This window comes from Peromyscus leucopus, chromosome 9 (assembly GCF_004664715.2).
Source record: "Peromyscus leucopus breed LL Stock chromosome 9, UCI_PerLeu_2.1, whole genome shotgun sequence".
In the NCBI taxonomy this organism is placed as follows: Eukaryota; Metazoa; Chordata; class Mammalia; order Rodentia; family Cricetidae; genus Peromyscus; species Peromyscus leucopus.
In genome coordinates this window covers 402,286-417,711 of record NC_051070.1, presented here as the reverse complement: position 1 = coordinate 417,711, position 15,426 = coordinate 402,286, and the positions used below count along the sequence as shown (strand labels likewise).

The 15,426-nt window shown below is 36.5% G+C and overlaps 2 protein-coding genes across 4 annotated transcripts in view; one reads left to right on the top strand and one right to left on the bottom strand.

Annotated features, from left to right (window-relative positions):
• The window catches only part of Itgbl1 (integrin subunit beta like 1), a 245,340-nt gene extending 242,732 nt beyond the window's left edge, over positions 1-2,608 (top strand). The window contains exon 11 of the mRNA XM_028868297.2: positions 586-2,608. Within this exon, the coding sequence (XP_028724130.1) occupies positions 586-677 (92 nt within the window). The 3' untranslated portion in view covers positions 678-2,608. The remainder of the gene's footprint in view (positions 1-585) is intronic.
• Positions 2,609-3,049: 441 nt separating this feature from the next.
• Positions 3,050-15,426, bottom strand: part of Fgf14 (fibroblast growth factor 14) — a 232,015-nt gene continuing 219,638 nt past the window's right edge. For all 3 annotated transcript variants that reach the window (XM_028868301.1, XM_028868302.2, XM_028868299.2), the window contains 2 exons: positions 10,958-11,156; positions 3,050-7,700 (listed from right to left, as the gene is read on the bottom strand). In XM_028868301.1, coding sequence (XP_028724134.1) covers positions 7,564-7,700; positions 10,958-11,156 — 336 coding nt within the window. In that variant the 3' untranslated portion in view covers positions 3,050-7,563. The remainder of the gene's footprint in view (positions 7,701-10,957; positions 11,157-15,426) is intronic.

Genomic DNA, 15,426 nt, shown 5'->3' with positions numbered 1-15,426 from the left:
ATAACATGTGTATGTGTTCTCCTGAAGGTATTGTTTTAATTATAAAATGTACTTACACTTCATAGAGTTCTAGCTGATTCAATATACCATTAATAAAATTCTTTCTCAGTAACTCAAAATATTTTTGTAATCAAACATTTTAATAAGGTTAAAGATAACTATTTTGACATGACATTAAATCAGAAAATCACTTTTTCTGTTCACCTTACCACACAAGGATATTTTTTTCCAGCTCTCTGGCCTGCCTAATTTCCTCTCAAGGGGCTTTATGCTTTTCAATGCTTATTTGTAAGTCAGACATGGTTTTGCCCACTAACAGAAAATAGAATTGTGATATGAGAGCCCAGCTGAGTGATACAAGGTGGGTACTTTTTGATTAATAGATTATGGAATCAAAGAGATGTTAATTATCTTAAATGTGGATTTCTCTCAGGTATTTAATAACATAATAACATCATTTTATTATAAGACACTCTAGAGAGGATAAATGGAATGGTTTTCTCATTAACAGTTATGATTCACAGTCACATATTCTAGTAGTGCTTTCTGATCATAACTACAATTCCCATGTTTATTTTATTGCAGGGAATGGAATCTGTAGCTGTGGAAGCTGTGAATGCTGGGATGGATGGAACGGAAACGCATGTGAAATCTGGCTTGGCACTGAATATCCTTAATGATTCCATGGGCGACAACTGGATTCACATTTCTAGGCCATTTTAGAAATTTAGAGGAATGCATGTGTAGACAGTACTAGGACAGACTCTTGTGTGTTTTTCTATTTCTGACTGCCTGAGTGAAACATGGGTCTTCATTAGAAATGACTTCAGCAAACTGATGTAAATTACACCACAAAGAATTGTTTTCCCATAATTAACATCAGTGTTTTACAATCAAGGAGGGCAATTTTGCACCCACAAGACATTTGTCAATGTCTACAGAGAATTTCATTGTCACACTGGTTAGGGTGCTTGTGCTATGGGCATTTTAGAGGTAGTGGTCACAGACAATATATAGAACACTGAAGGGCCCTCACAGCAAAGTATTTTCTGACATCCAATGTTTGCCAATATGTAGTAGAAAAAATGCTAAATCACATGGTATTTAGGACTCCACATTCCGACACCAGAAACACTATCAGAATATAAGGATGATATTTATTCTCACATAAACTGATCAGTTGGGTTTTTCCAGGATTCCATATGAATCTGAATTTGCATATTGGGACAATGATGATAGACACATATGACGTGTGATGATGGGCGTGGGTTTATCAGATCAAAAGGGCTTTAAGTTCACAAGGATCTCTTACAGGAAGAAATGAAAAATGTACAATTTGACAATTTAATAAATAGTGACATAAGTTGTTTATATTCTGTGTCAATATCTATCTAACCACTGAAAACAAACACAACAGAAAAAAATGAATTGGAATACCCACTTTAGATCACAAGAACTAACAGACCATGTTTATGAGACTAGGCATGGGTTACATGTACAAGAAATCTGACTTTTTATTTAAATCAGTTCATGTAATGTGTCCTCTGAAGATAGTGTCTAGTTGGAAACACAAGGATCCTCATACTGCACTCATCGCTCTTAAAAGATGTTTTTTCAAAGAAATGGTAGGGTCAACATGAACGACACCTATTTCAGAAGCTCAGAAGTGGACCCCAAAATATAGAAATAACTTAAATCAAAATTACAAATATTCACTCAGTGATAGGAACAAAATGTTTATTTTCTTGGTGAAATTTTGCTGTTTATGAAACTCACATTAAATTATGAAAATGTACAATATTTGGGGTTTCCTTGCATATATACAGTTAGATCTACTTATACACATAGTTGAAGCAACCATTATTTATAGCTAAAAAAATACCTTTTTCCTAAATGTGAATTATTTGTAAAATCCTAAAATAACATAGCAAAATCATTTCTGTATTGTTTTAAGATGAAATTTTTACTTGCAAATTTTATATTAATAATGTAAATATTCTAAAGTCATGGCTTGGACTTTATCAGTCAAGTCACCAAAAGTAAAGAAAACATGCCTCCACTGTATTACTTAAAAAAACTAAATACTGAAAAGTATTTGAAGAGTCAATTTCACTGGTGCTGGTTTTATAGTAACGATAAGGTTCTGAGAATTTAACCTATTTATAAAATTGTTGCCTCTATCCTGAGATTAGGGGACCCAGCCATATAGGTTGTATTTCTATTACTGAGCTGGCAATTAACATCAGTTTTATAAAATGAGGGCAATATAAGGAGTTAAGGTATAGTATTGATGATAGCTTTCTTTCCTCTTCTCTGTATTTTCCTCTTCTCTATATACATCTTAAGCCAGAAACAAAGCAATTATAATAATTCAGTAGCAGTTCTGATAATATGTTTGGTGATATCCAAACATTGAGAGTCAGTGACCTTCCCATCATAGTACAATGACCTTCATATTTCCCTACTGCAGGACTCAGCCTTCTATATAAAGGTGTGAACAATGTGTATTAGACAAACTACTGTAGAATTTTCTTCTTTAATTGTTTAATATTTTAAAATTGTAATAAATAAATTAAAGTCCATCCTGAGCTCTCAGGCCATACATAAAGAGGTTGTGGGCTGGCTTTAATCATAACTGTGTGGTAATTTGCCAGACTTTTCTCCCCTGGAACCTTCAGTTCCCTTTCATTCCCTCAGGTGTGTCTTTTTTAATTATTATGATCCTCTCTTTAGTTTTTATCATTTCTATCAGTAGTATCTACAAAAGAATGTGTTGCTTTTCTTATATCTTTACAAGAAAAAGTGTTGAAATATCCTTAGTATATAAGTTTTCTCAGAATAGAGTTATGACATTGGAGAAATGATTATTCCATGGAGATCAAAATGTGATCTCTCTTAAATTTTGGACAACATGAAAATATGTTGTAGTTCACCATGTTCTGGAGTGCCTTGTTACAGACTATGAAAAGAAAATGTAGTGTATGTCTCTAGTCAGATTTTTTTTCTTGGAAAACAGACTTTAAAAAAAGCTTCAATCGATTTACTAGTGTGTGTGTGTGTGTGTGTGTGTGTGTGTGTGTGTGTGTGTGTGTGTGTGTGTCTGGCTGTCTGGCTGTGTTTGGCTCTTGTCATGCCAACATCAGTATATAAATATGTGTGTGAAAATTCCACATACTTTTGTTTAAAAAGAAAAATAAAAAAATAGTGACAGGCAAAGACATAATCTATCTCCTAACTAAATACGATTCTATACTTTGACTCCAAAATAGAAACTACCTCATTGAAAGTGCTGAGCAAGGACAAATTTGTAATGAATAAGAGAAAATAAGCAAATCTCTTTGGCTTGCTTGTGGCTTTCAAAAATTACACTGGGACCCATGATAATTGAATGGTTGGCATTAAGTTCACCAGTGGTGATGATCCTCACCCTACTTGTTTAACAAACCATGATTGAAGATCCCTCCAGGGGAGTTATAAAAGTCAACAAAAGTCCTCAAGATATGAAGAGAACCATTGTTCCTACTGCCTTTAAGGAATCCTGAGTTCATCTGGATTCCAGCAGCACCAGGGAAGGAATGACTTACCTCTATCAGCTCAAGTACAAACTCAACCTCACCAGTAGATATCAAAATTAGACTGAATGAGAACCACAAACAAAGGGAAACAAAAATACAACAGTCTTAATTTGCAAACTCAACTGTCACAACTTTGAAACCAACACAGTATTCTAGATACTCACATAGCATATAGCACTGTGTGTCACTTTTTAAGCCTAACCCTTAACTACCGATGTCCTTTATTTTAGAACAACACAATTTACATTCTGTATTTGACTAAGTTTATAATTCAGAGAATAATTGGGCATTTAGCCTAATTGTTTCCCTATGGTATAGCTGTTTCCTAAAATAAAATTAAAGTAATTTCTCACTATTTTAAGTTTATTCTAAATTGAAACTTGACCACTCTAGTCTCACACTCCTTCTTTGAGGGATATCAAACATCTATTATCCTTGAAATATTTGGAAGAAATTTTTAACAAAATAATACATATTCACTTTAAGGAGCAACAAAGGAATTTTTGTTGTTTTAGTTTTTGCTTAAAATACCAAATCTGATATTGGTCACTCTAGATAGAAAAAAGATGGTTTAGTAGTTTAATAATTAATTAAGTGGTTATGTATGATACATTCTGTTTACTTGCTAGAAAGTCAATAAGTAGAAAGACTAGAGCAAAAGTCGTGGGATCCTTTATGGAGCTAGTCCTCACCCCCAAAGCACTCAGGACAAGCAAACACTTAAAACAAGATTCCAAATTCTCCAAAATACATCAAGAAAGTGTACCCAATTCCCTGTTACTCTTCACACAGGACAGACTGTTTGAGTGTCTTCCATAATTATTTCCTGGGAAAATAGTAAGAAATTTCAGGAAGTAAACTTATTGGAAACAAAAATTGTGTCACTTGAGTTATGTAAAGGACTAATATTAATGAGCACGGTTGATGGATAGGCAAAGCAATCAGCTACCATCACAAGATGGTAGAACTATCTCTCCCCCACCAGATATGCATGCAGAAGAAATGGGTCTTCTAGAGATGTGATACAATGGATATACATACAGGGAGATATAAAACACACAGTCTATAAATACAAATGTGTTCCATCAGATTTACTATATAGAACATCAGTGATGACAGACTGTACTTAATAATAGCAAACTTAATTTCTGAGGGAAGGAATGATGATCTTATTCCAAAAAATTAGCAAGAGAGGTATCATCAAAGAGCTAAAATTTTCTTTGGCATGGTAAGGGGAAAACTGAGTTTATCATCTTATTTACAGAGAATATATTTGGGGTGATAAAATGCCATTTTGTTACATAAAGTTATTTGATGGTTTCCATATGCTTTCATATGAGTATTTTATTTGATATGTTGTATCTGTAAATACAACAAAGGGTAAGAAACACAAATTGTACAATACAGACAAGCTCTCTGTATGTAAATCAAAAAATACATATCAGTGTTTCTGGATACATGGGTCCTAGTACATGCAGTTCATTTGATGCTTTCCTCTTCCCATGCAACAAGTGAGACCAGACACAAAGGAAATGGCCTAACTAAATCAAGAATATAACAAGGACCCCTCTGTGATATATCTAAACATATATTATAAGAAGCCACTTGGATACCTACTTACAATAATACATTCTGTCATAGACAACTGACAACTCTTGGAAAACAAAACAGAGGGAAGCAATAACATAAATTTTAATCGTTTACAAAAATAAATCTTGCCTTAATTTTAAGCACTAGCCAGGTCTTGAGAACAGAAATCTCAAGTAATGTTGATTACCAAAACCAGAAAGGTAGGCTAGTTTAGCGTGTGTGTACATGTGGATGGGTATAACCTGTGTCTATAAGGCCAACTAATAGGAATTACAAGTTATTCACATTTTACCACATATTATGGTATGTAAGTCTTCCCTAAATAATCAGTTAATGGGTTTTGTCTAATTATGCACAACACCAAATCAGTGGTGGTCAAAGGAGTCATTTTTTGTATTTGCAATTTAGCATTATTGACAATAAATCTAGTCAAACATTATGCTAATGGTTATTTACTAAAATGGAATCCAATATGAAAATGAAATAAGCATAAACAGTTAAATTTATACTGAATCTTTAATCAGCTAAGCAGACCAAAATTTTTCTATGTTGGGCAAGGGCTGTCATGGAGATTCATGAAATCAGTGAGAAAATAATTTCCCAGTAAGCACAGTGCAGATGGGGGCAAATGGCATCTAGGTCATTCTGCCACATGGAAATAATAACAAGAGGCCAGTACATTGATACCACATAGATTGTTTTCTATAAAAGAGGTTCAATTTGGTCTCAATGAGCTTTTCTGAGAAGAAAACATAGAATTTTATTGTGTACACACAGTTAACAAATATACTTTCAAACAGTTCAGTATTAAACATTTTGAAGCTCTTTATATCCGGTATTGAATGTTTTGTATGGAGTCTTCAAACTGTTTCTCCATCAATTCACAGCCTTTCTTAGTACCCCTAAACTTGGAGTTCAACAAAATTCAATTCAAAATGAAATTACAAAAGCAAAAGAAAACAAAATCAAATAAATTAATGGCCCGAATCCCAATGCTGGAGTGTGTTGGTTTGTCTTTAGCTTTATTTATGGTACTCAACAGACCACATTCTGATATCTTGGCAAGTCACCTCAAACCCAGCCTGTTGGACCCCACAGAGCTGAGTTAGAGGTATATACTGGTGACACACAGTACCAGACCCAGCATGCTAAGCTGTAAAAAAAAAAGGAATTTTCCTTAGTATGTCCAGTTTAAAAATTTGTCATTAAACAACAAAAATATTAAAGTCTAATTTATACTAACGTGTGCATTGCTGCTGCAGAAAGAACACAACAGCCGCCTTGCCCATGCTCTGCTGAGGATAACTGGAATGCAGCCCAAATCAGGGGCGGCATTGAGTTATCTTCATTAAAAACAGGAAGGAGTGGGTCAGAAATGGATTTAGGTAGCATATTTCTTATAGGTTGTGATGATTTGTTTTTTTATTTTTCCTTTTTCCCAATAACCAGGATTAGTAGATGAAAAAAAATGAACCTTAATCAGGCCTACAAGGCCTACAAAATACTTTGGACCCACTTTCTCAAAAACCAAGTGGGTCTTGCTCGCTGGGCAAGGCAAATGTTACCATTACCAGTAAGCTTGTGATATGTATAAAACACACACACACATACACACAGAAAGAAACTTAGAGGGGATGCCAAACACCTGTCATAGAGAGCTTCCCATGGATTGTGTTTGACCCTTGCTCCACCCAGGCATGTCCACCTTGGGAGCATAGTGTCTCCTACCGGACAGAGCATATATGTGTGTTTAATCGGTAATGTGAGCCAAAGACAACCTTAATCTTTATAGATACAATTTGTATTAATAGGTTTAGAAGGCTTCCTGATTCCCTGATTGTTCTCCAAACTAAACCAACTGCAACACTGAAGATTCAGAGGAACACAATCCTGCTAAAGGTCACAGACAGTGGAGCGAGCAGCCCTGTAAAAATGGGAAGAATAGAAATCCATGATAGCACAGGTTTACAGCATCTAACTAGAAATTACTCAATATTATTTGTGTGCTACAAAATTGAACTTAAACACATGGATTTCGCTGAAACAGAACTCAAAAAGGATTATGGGTAGCTGTCAGCAGGCAAGGTATTGAGTGTACTTGTGAAGTATGTCATTCACATGAAGTGTCACAGTCACAGAAAAGATATTAAAAAGGCATTCCATATCTGGTAGGGCATTCCATGGTCTGAGTTTAGCTGGTTTGTCCAGGTGTCTTCTTGGTGTGGGGGGAACCACAGGTTGAGATTTATCCACTTGCGATAAAGGAGGTCTGAGAGAGCATAGAACAAGCATCAGCTTGCTTGCTGGGGCTCTTCAACCACAGGAGCAGGAATGTCTAGTAAGGATAAATCTCTCCACTGTGCTCTGGACAAGTAAGTCAGGACACCTGAGGATCTGGCTATGTGGTCTTGCACTTGTTGACTGGTTTGCCTCCATTCATTATTGCAGATGCACTTGTACTTTTGCTTGGCGTCACCCCAGCTTTCGGAACCGTTTCTCCAACATCATGCAAAGATGGTTCTCGGTACATGGCAACTAGAGATGTGAAGAAAGGGAGAAGAAAGAAAGAGGCTATCTGGTTATCATGCAAGAATGGCATACCACTTTTTGCACAGACCTCAGCCAGTCTGTATCTATTTTTAGTGGATGAACCCAATCCCATTAATAATGAGCACAGAATTTTTAAGGAAGTCATTTCTAATTCATAAATTAAGACATAACTTTCAATGTATTTTCTAATTTATATACTAAAACATGTGCATGCATATGTACATAGATTTTTTTCTAATAAAGTTTAAATGAGAACTATGGACTCTATGTAAACCTGTAAAGAAAAGCATACATAACTACTCAAGAATGTGTGGTGCATTAGCACTCACACATACACACAGACCCCCCCCCCAAGAAAAGCATTTGATCTAATTCTATTTTCACCTGAGATCACTAAGCTATTTTTCTCTTTAGTGGTTTAAAAGCCACACAGTCACACTGGGTTCCACTTGAAAGCTACACACAGTGTTAGTAATAAAGGCTTCCTTTTGCTTAAACCAGAGCTTTCTGTGAATAATTACTTCTATTTCCTTTCCCACTATCATAGGAAGGGCCTTTACACAACTGGAGGAAACTGTATGACATTTATATTTTTGTATCCATTTTTTCTGATGCATTATTTTAAAAATCAAATAACTGGTGTTGGTAGGACAGAGGCATAGACCAGCAACAGCAGCTGAGACTAATGCAGCAAGAAAATTGAGGATTTTCTGAGTTGTGCTTTGTGACATGAGCACCATAGTTCATGTCACGTTTTAGAAAATGCTTTTACCGAGTCTCAGGAAAGGATATTTAAAAGTATCTGACATGTGGGAAAATTAGTTGACTTAAACTCATCTGCCAGCAGCAATATAATTACAGTCAATCTTCCCAGCATGCCACTTGGATTTTGAAAGCTTAGGTGTTTCAGAAGAGAGACCCTAGGTGGAGTCAGGATCAGTGCCAGGAGTACAGTGGAGGTATCTTACATTTGCAACAATGTATCATATGTTTTTTCTTAGCACACTTACAAAGGTAAATATATGCTGAGCTAAATTACTTGAAAATCATGTAGAAGCCAGTCTCTAACCCAGGAGCTGTCTCTAAATGATAACCTCTCACAAATGAGAAATTAGTTTTTTCCAGGGGAGTCTAACTGGGTATACAAACCGCTCTTAAGGCTTAACCCCATGCTCAGCTGTTGATGGCCAACACAAAATGAACTTAATAGCTTTTTTGGAGGTTCTTTGTCTCATAATGCTTTGTCAGTACTTTAGGCTTTTTGTTGTTTTGTTTTCTTACAGATTATTCGTATATGTTATGTTTTCCCATTTTACGTTTTCATGGGATTTCTATTTGTGTTAATCTGTGTATCTCTGCATCTGTATATGTTTCTCGAGCTTTTTCTTTGGCCTCTTTTTTTGTTTATTTGTTTTCTCCTATTTTGGTTTATTTATTTTTATTTTATCTAATTTATTTTTTAGATGCCAGTTACTATTCTAATGACAGGGAGAAAGAAAGAGTGTGGACTTGGTTGGATGGGGAAGTAGAGAGGATCTGGAAAGATCCTTAGGGGATGGGAAAATAATCAGAATATGTTGTACTAAAAATCTATTTTTAATTTTTAAAAAAAAATAAGAAAAAGAAAGAAAGCTGTCTTCATTCTTGAAGCATCTCCAATTTCTCACTTGTACTTTAATTAAGTTAGGACTCAATAGTATAAAAGTTTTCACTTATACCATCTATGAAGTAAAGTTAGGTGGGAGATCTGACTTGCCCTAGAACATCCAGAAACAATCAGATCCCAGTGGAAATTGTCCTAAATTTTTAATTATACAATCTATACCATATTTGGGCTTATAAATGAAATTGATATCCTTCTAGTAATCTCCACTGTTAAATCTTGTATTTCAGAAGTAATATTTTAAAGGAATAGTAGAGCAGCATACTCCCTTGTTTTGGTTAGAATACCTCAGTCCAGAAATTATTTTAAAACATGATAGAATAGTATTTTTCTCTCCTCATATGTACATACCATGCTCATACAACAGTTCAACTTAAGGCTAGAATGCCAAGTAATAGGATTATTTGTGATAATACTGTTATGCCACAGCAGGAGCGACTCTGATATTTTCTGTGACCCTCATGCTTTTATTATACATCTCAACCATGACCTTTATAGGAGAAGGGCTAGGTCAGCTCAGTGGTTAGAGGTAATACTGGGGAACTTCAAAGCATCAAGCATGAAGAGTCCTACAGGCTTAGAAATTCTATAGATTTCAGGACTACAACCTACAAGATGTCATTATCAATGCCACGTCATCCTCTAGAGGGGCCTGGTGGCTTTTTCTTTTATCCCAAGAAGCTGGGCCACCTGTGTAAGCTTGATTTGTTATTTTCCTCATTTTTGATTCTTAAGAAAACTTTGGAATAGCCTCAAGGTCACTTTTTTCAGTTCTAAAATTTAACATAAATAACAGTAAATGGTCCTCCTGGCAGAATAATTAATGAAAAAAGTACATATATTTCTAATTAATTAATAGAGCATGGTAGCTTGAGCCTTGGGATTTGATAAAAATAAATGTGAAGGCGCTGCTATTTAGAGTTGAAGGTAGGTAATTTCCTTTACCATAAGGGAATTAATTTATGTGGCATGGAAGGAGATATGGAACTTCACAGAATTCTTTCAGGATCATTTTCAAGAATTATAATAATTCAAAAGAAATTTTACCCAGATAATCTGAAAATAGGCAAATACTTAAAATTCCATGTGAAAACATTTTTCTTGTATACTTATCATTGTAAGAACATAGTTCATTTTTATTTTTTAAAAATTGACTAAAAATAATGAAGTACTTAGAACATTCGGGATAGTGAGGATTTGCAAAATTAAAAGAAGTTTTCTGCTGCACACACACGGGGGGGGGGAGAGAGAGAGAGAGAGAGAGAGAGAGAGAGAGAGAGAGAGAGAGAGAGAGAGAGAGAGGACATTTTTATTTTTCCTTTTCTTTTACCCCAGCTTTGGTGTTCAGAACTGAAAACCCTGTCTCTGGCAAATGTTAAGCTCCTGTTCTACCCTAAACCTACACTTGGAGCCCATAAAGCTGAGCCAAGGACACAAGGAGAAATCTGTGCAAACAGCACTCCAACATAGGACATTTCTATCAGCCTGTGGAAGGTTCCTGTGGCCATGTCAGATGCATCCCTGTAAAAATTAATGTATACAACAGCTTCCAAGAGGATAATGCATGTGATATACTTACCTTCCAATGGCTTGGGTAGAAAATGAGCTGCTGGTTTGGTTTTCTTTACTCTGTTCCCTTTCATAACTTGCCCTTCCTTATTTAATCCCAAAAACCAGGCTCTGCCAGACTCCTGTTGCCTGTACAGCATGGATGAGTAGATTACATAATAGTTTTCAAAAACAGACTCTTTAAACTTGCATTCAGGGGTAAAAAGTTCCTATTAGGAGAAAGAAGAGAAGAAAGTTAAAGTAGCAAGCAGAAGCTCCTGGTGTTTACTCATTCTGCATGAACTCCTCTGACCCAGTGGCCATGCCTAGGGGTGACTGGATTGAGTGTGCCTGCATGCAGGAGCTCTCTCTATATAATTTTCATACCAAAGGAATTTGGAGAGTCTGCAATTGGTGGGCATATATATGCAAGGACAGACCTCCTTTAATAAGGAAATAAAATGTAAGACAGGTATAGTAGCTCACGCCTGTAATTTGAACATTCAGAAGGATGAGGGGTGAGAGAGATGGATTGCTATGACTTTGAGGACAGCTTGAACACAGTAAGTTCCAGGACAGCCCCACCTATGTAGCAAGATTCTGTATCAAATCATGAAAACAAAAATAAAAATGAACCATACAGTATTTTCACTTCACCAAAGCCCAATTCAGTGTCTAACCACTTACCACATTAGTGTACCATCACCTATTCCTGATAAAGTTTACAACAATATTTAAAATATTACATATTTTACATAATTTCCATAGAAATAACTTTGCAAAACTGTAATAGTAAGCAGACAGTTGTCACTTGGATCACTAGTGTTACAGAGTAACAAATTTATACCACTGAGGAATAGACTGAAACCACAACCTGAATTCATGACAATCAGATGGCATAGAAGTTAGCCACCAGAACTATTGATGTGTGAAAAGCTGATATCATGCTAGGTATCATGCTAACTGATGGAAGCTAGAAATAATTACCTAATTTTATGGTTTGGAGCCCTATTGAAACTCTTGATGATGAATAGCAAAACCCTGACTAAAACCACCCAACAATTTTGGAAAGAGTACAGTGTGTTAAACAGATTTAGGCTCAATGCTACCATCCTCATTCATTAGTGAGCAGCACAAAGCTTTAGTACTATTATAAATATCACAAATATTCACAGATGATTTTATATCTTTGTGAAACTCTTATTTTGAAATAAATAACAATGAATATAATTTGCATGCTTATTTATAAAAAATGCATAATAATGCAACTTATAAGTATTTTTTGACAGCACCCAATTAAATAAAACTTTAAACTCTAACCTCCCAGTGGCACACTATGGAAGACACTTAAGTCATTTTTGTAGGAGTTATAAATAGGCTATGTGCTATTTTGTACAATATGGAAAACAAATATTCAAAAACATATATACTGCCACATATTTTTGCAACATCACTGTACTAAATAAAATGCACTCAATTTTCATTTCACCTGAACAGATTTTGCTTTTAAAGAAAATAACTTTTGTTTATTTTTTAGAAATAAAGATATTTTAGAAATAAATAAATACACATTCTTTGAGAAGTAAAAGAGAAAATCTCTAAGAGTTGAATATATGTTACTTATCACAAGAAGTGTGTCATAATTGTATATGGAAATGCTTCTCTATATTTCCCAAAAGAGTGTGAGTGATCCACACTGGTGGTGAGGGCAGGGCAGAACTGGCAGGCTGACCAACCTGTAGTTGCCCACACCCAGAACCAGGGTAATGACTTAGCCTACCTCAACATCCACACCATCTATGATCTGCTGGAGCATGTGAAGGGGCCTGCCATGCAGAACCCATAGCTGCAAGATCTCAACAACACAGGGCAACAGGATATCCAGGAAGAGTCCTAGTGAGGGCCCAGCATCAATAGTGTAGTAGGAACCAGAGGCCTCGAACCAGACCAATGACTGCAATGAACACTTGAAAGCAAAGGTGTATGGACAAAGGGGTTTACTGCGTGATTCACTGTGTCACACTGCAACTTCCATGGTGAGAATTTTTAATTTTTCCCTTTTTTTTTCTTTTTTCCTCAAATTATGTTTTATTTGTGTGTGTGTGTGTTGGGGGGGGTGGTCAAGAGGCAGAAGATGGATGAGATGGGACAGAGAAATGAAAGGGATCAAGGTGCATAATGTGAAAGACACATTGAAGAAAAAAAGTAAAAAAAAGTGTGAGTTATCAAGCAATAGCTTCTGCAGTATAAGTTTATTTGGTATGCTCCATAAATTTGTTTCACCAGAAGTTAATTTTCCAAGGAGAAATGAATTTCATTATTTCAGATGCTTTTCATGACAAAGATGACAGATGCAGTGATCAACAGAAGATATCAGCAAGACAAAAGGCAGGATGAGCCCCTCCCATGGGGATGTCTGCAGATCTCCAACATGATACTACCTCAGATTTTAATAAGATCTTTCCCAAATAGATGTCCAGGCTTTGTACTAAATTTCTGTTCTCTAAATGCCCTCCTTTTAGTTCTGTCATTAATAAGCTGAGCCTCACTGAGTCAGGGTCTCAGAGGTGTCACAGAGGAAAGTGGGTGAAGCAGTAAGGAAAGCAAAATGGAGTGTTCTAAACCATCCCCTGCGACGGTTAGCTTTCATTGACTGCATTAAGCAACTGCAGTTTATTTAGGAAGACAGCTCTTGACATTTAGGAAGACAGCCATATCCTGTGGGCATGTCTGTGAGCATGATTGTGTTAATTAAGTTAATTGATGTGTATAGGCCCAGCCCACTGTGGGTGGCAACATTCCTTAATGTTGTCCAGAACTGTATTAGGTTGGAGAAATTAGAGAAATGAAGCTGAGCACAAGCAAGTGAACTTGCATGTGCTCATTTCGCTCTGGTCTTGACTTTGTGTGTGATATGACTAGTTATTCAAAGCTCCTGTTTTGACTTCTCCACTTTAACCTGGAACTGTAAGATGAAGCCTTCATTTCTCTAAGTTGCTTTTTAGCTTTTTTCATCACAGCAATGCGGGGGTACCCAAAACAGTTTGACCACACAGTGACCATGACAGGCTTAGGGGCCCAGACACAGCTGCTGTGACAGGCTTGCTGACAGGCAACACGCAGATCCACAGATCCAGGAAAAGCCATAAGCTAATACCACCCAGGGATCCACCCAGGGATGAGCCAGCCTCTTAGGGGAGGTACCTGACATCTCAAACATTTCAACCATTAGATAAGATTAGATAAGATCAATAGATATCCCTGAGCACACACCCATTTTCCTTTTACTGATATCCCTAGACAAATGTCAGTCAATCAGGGTCCTGAACCCTAGGAATCCCCTCACCTCAAACTCTGCTATGATAAAAACCCTACCCTGCCTGGGCTCTGGGTTCTCTACTCTCACCACTGCTGTTTGGACAGAGTCCAAGCTCTGAGCTCGAAAATAAAGGCTCTCTGCTTTTATGTATGGGATTCGGTCTTCGTGGTGATCTTTTGGGGATGCCTGTGATCTGGGTATAAGAGCAACACAATAAAACTTGAAGGGCTCCCCATAAAACAGTAAATCTGTCATATTGGTTGAAATTAATTTTTCTAGGATAAAGAGATTAGACTTTTGCATGTCACTTGTATTATTAAGATAATCCATGGCACCAAAGCATGTTATCTGCTAGCAAAAGCCTACCTCAAATCCATCAAGGAATAGAATTTGAATAGCTATTTTCTAGGGTACCCAGTGTGGGTTAAAGTAGCTGATGCTTGCCTTTGGGGACATTGGATCTTTAGCCAGAACATGGCTCACTGATGTCTGTATTTATGTACAGTATCTCTGTCTCCTGAACTGAGAATGTAGGTCATTCCTCATTCCTATTTCATTACGTCTGCCAAAATATCCAAAATATGGCACAGGATGCCTACACACCATTAGTAAGGAGGGTCTCTACTGTCACTGCTCTAAATTGATGGACATAAACATGAAAGAAAATGACATTTCAACGTGGAAAAAGTAACTTATTCAGTGGACACCTTATGGCTTCATGCACTACGTATTAGGTGTGTTAGAAACTTTTGTGTGTGTGTGTGTGTGTGTGTGTGTGTGTGTGTGTGTGTGTGTGTGCAAGATCTCCCTATCTCTGTCCCTACCTAGCAATAAAGTAACAGGCCCACATCACCATGGCTGGCTTTTTACATGGGTACCAGGGATCTGAATTCAGATCCTCACACTTGCATGGTTAGTACTTTGGGCATTAAACTTTTTCTGTAGCCCCTGTTTATATTATTTTTGTGAGCTTTGCCTGTGACTTCAGAGACACAAATATCTTCTGCCTTTAATCTCAGCACTTGGGAGGCAAAGGCAGGTGGATCTCTCTGAGTTCAAGGTCAGCTTGGTCTACATTGTGAGTTCCAGGAGTGCCAGGCAGACCCTGTCTCAAAAAAGCAAAGAAAAACCAACAAACAAAAACAAGAGTGAAATTTATAATGCTGTTAACACAGGTTGGT